This window comes from Palaemon carinicauda, chromosome 7, assembly GCF_036898095.1.
Source record: "Palaemon carinicauda isolate YSFRI2023 chromosome 7, ASM3689809v2, whole genome shotgun sequence".
NCBI lineage: Eukaryota > Metazoa > Arthropoda > Malacostraca > Decapoda > Palaemonidae > Palaemon > Palaemon carinicauda.
Window position 1 is genome coordinate 23,347,835 of NC_090731.1, and position 2,500 is coordinate 23,350,334.

The following is a 2,500-nucleotide window of genomic DNA, read 5'->3' on the forward strand; positions in this document are numbered from 1 at the left end:
GAATATATATCCACTGGAATTTATTTATGATAATAACTTCTGGCTGGTAGAGATTCGAACCCCTGCCTTCTCAGCCGAAAACCATGCCTACGAGGACTCTACCAATTGAGCTCTCCAGAGAGATATAAGTTTATAATGATGTTTCTGTAAGATCAGTCTTTTGGAAGCGTTTTGAGCAGTATAGATGCATTCTGAACAATTGTGTTTTTTATAATTCAGTCTTCTGGAGGCGTTTTGAACATTATATCTGCTTTCTGAACAGACACCGTACATATTCTGTCGAATTCAAGAATCTGTTCTAGAATTGTATGTATGTATGTATGTATAGTATGTATGTATGTATGTATTGTACAATTTAATGATACTATTTTTATAAAATTAGGAACGTTTTTTACTTCCAGGAGATGAGGAGATAGCAGCCATGCAGCATCCAAGCAGTTTCGCAGGTCTTTTTGTATCTGAATCAGGGATACATTTTCTGAAATCAGTTTTGTTGAACATCCTTGTTACAATAAACGTTTTGCTCTTATCCTGAAAAGGATGATAATATCTTTTTTATATAGATGTAAAAGGTTCTGTCCTCCTAGATGGTACTGAATTGTAAATAAAGAGGGCTGTATTCATGATAGAGAATTATATGTTTAAACTGTATTTATATGTTCAGATTCGGTGTAAAATAATGGGTTGCTATTCTTTAAGGATTAAAACTCATGGGTGTTATATGTAATATCAGTGGTTTCTTTTAAAATGGAAAAAATATGATAAAAAATAAACCCCGGAAGTGAAAATAGAGTTGAGTGCCTCATTTATTTTTCATGAAAGTTTTAGCTTCATGATATTAATGTCAGGAGGAGCCTGTGTGATTCAACATAAAGGACAGATGTTTCTTCTCTATTAGAAAACTATTGTTTACATGGCACCTACCTTAAAATGCTATGCTTTTTGCAGTATAAAGTCGATTATCTTAAATATTTCAATTGGAAAACGACGATTGTCTCAATATGGCCTTTCAGTCAGTTTGGAATTTGAATAAGTGTTTAATTTCTTTTTATAAAATTGAAAACTTTTAAAGCTTGATTATCAAGTTCTTGGTATCATGAATAAGAGGTTGTAATTTTTGTTTGATGTTCAACATACCATATTTTTGTTACAAAGATGCACAAAAAAAAAAACATGAATAACTTATGAGAATAATTAGAATTGTTATTACTGTTTGTGAAAATCTTAATGTAATTAAACACTAGTTAAGACAGGATGTTTATTTTCTTTCCTTATTATACGGTTAAAAGGTTGTGAGGAATATTCTCAATAACTAAATCTATTAGGTATTAATTTGTCTTATGCAAATAACCACAATACAAGTTGCTTATTCAACTAGGGTTAAAGTGTTACAATATGTTACCGATATTGAACTTCATAGGAGCCAAAGCATCGGTGTCAGACACTAATATCCATGCTCACCTTAAATGAAATTTAAATGAACAAGGAAATCGTCAATGTCAGACTGCTCATATCAATGCTCCACTTGATTGAAATTACTTTAACAAGGATATCATCAGTGTCAGACTACTAATATCCACGCTCCACTTACATGAAATTTACGATAACTAATGAAATCATCAGTGCCGTACTGCTAATATCAATGCTCCACTTGCATGAAATTACGATAACTAATGAAATCATCAGTGCCGTACTGCTAATATCAATGCTCCACTTGCATGAAATTACAAAAAAAAAAAAAAAAAAAAAAAAAAAAAAAAAAAAAAATCCGCAGTGTCAGGCTACTAATATCCATGCTACCACTTAAATGAAATAAAAGTAACCAAGGTAATTGTCTGTGTCAGACTACTAATATCCACGCTCCAATTACATGTAATTTCAATAACAAAGGAAATCATCAGTGTCAGAATGCTATTATCAATGCTCTTACTTGAATCAAATTCAATAAACAAGGATATCGTCAGTGTCCAGACTGCTGATATCCATGCTCCACGTGAATGGAATTATAATAACAAAGGCAATGCTTCAAGTTAAAGAAAAAATTTTCCCTTTAAATGTCGTATCCGAATAAATTGTTTCCAAATATAGAACAGAGGGAAACTAATTATGAAAAAAAATCCTGCAATTTGCATTCCTCCCTCTCCCCTATTTTTAAGATATAAATATATATTTTCATATTTTTACCAATATCATATGGATAAAAAAAACATTAGATGAAAGCATGGGAGTCACAAATTCAAGTGGCCTGAATAATACAAAAATATTTTTTAAAAATTCACATCTATTCTGAGTAATCACCCAACATATTTGTTCGGATATTAGATAATTATCGAAAGTACGAGGAGGAAGGGGGAGACCAAAGAAAAAGGTGAATGGAGTGTGTAACAGCATATATTATTATTATTATTATTATTATTATTATTATTATTATTATTATTATTATTATTAAAAGCCAAGCTACGACCCTAGTTACAAAAGCAAGATTCTACAAGCCCAAGGG

General features: G+C 31.1%; 1 protein-coding gene across 1 annotated transcript in view; it reads left to right on the top strand.

Moving 5' to 3' along the window:
* LOC137643523 (zwei Ig domain protein zig-8-like) overlaps positions 1-1,153 on the top strand; it is a 92,454-nt gene extending 91,301 nt beyond the window's left edge. The window contains exon 8 of the mRNA XM_068376273.1: positions 402-1,153. Within this exon, the coding sequence (XP_068232374.1) occupies positions 402-535 (134 nt within the window). The 3' untranslated portion in view covers positions 536-1,153. The remainder of the gene's footprint in view (positions 1-401) is intronic.
* The last annotated feature ends 1,347 nt before the right edge of the window (positions 1,154-2,500 follow it).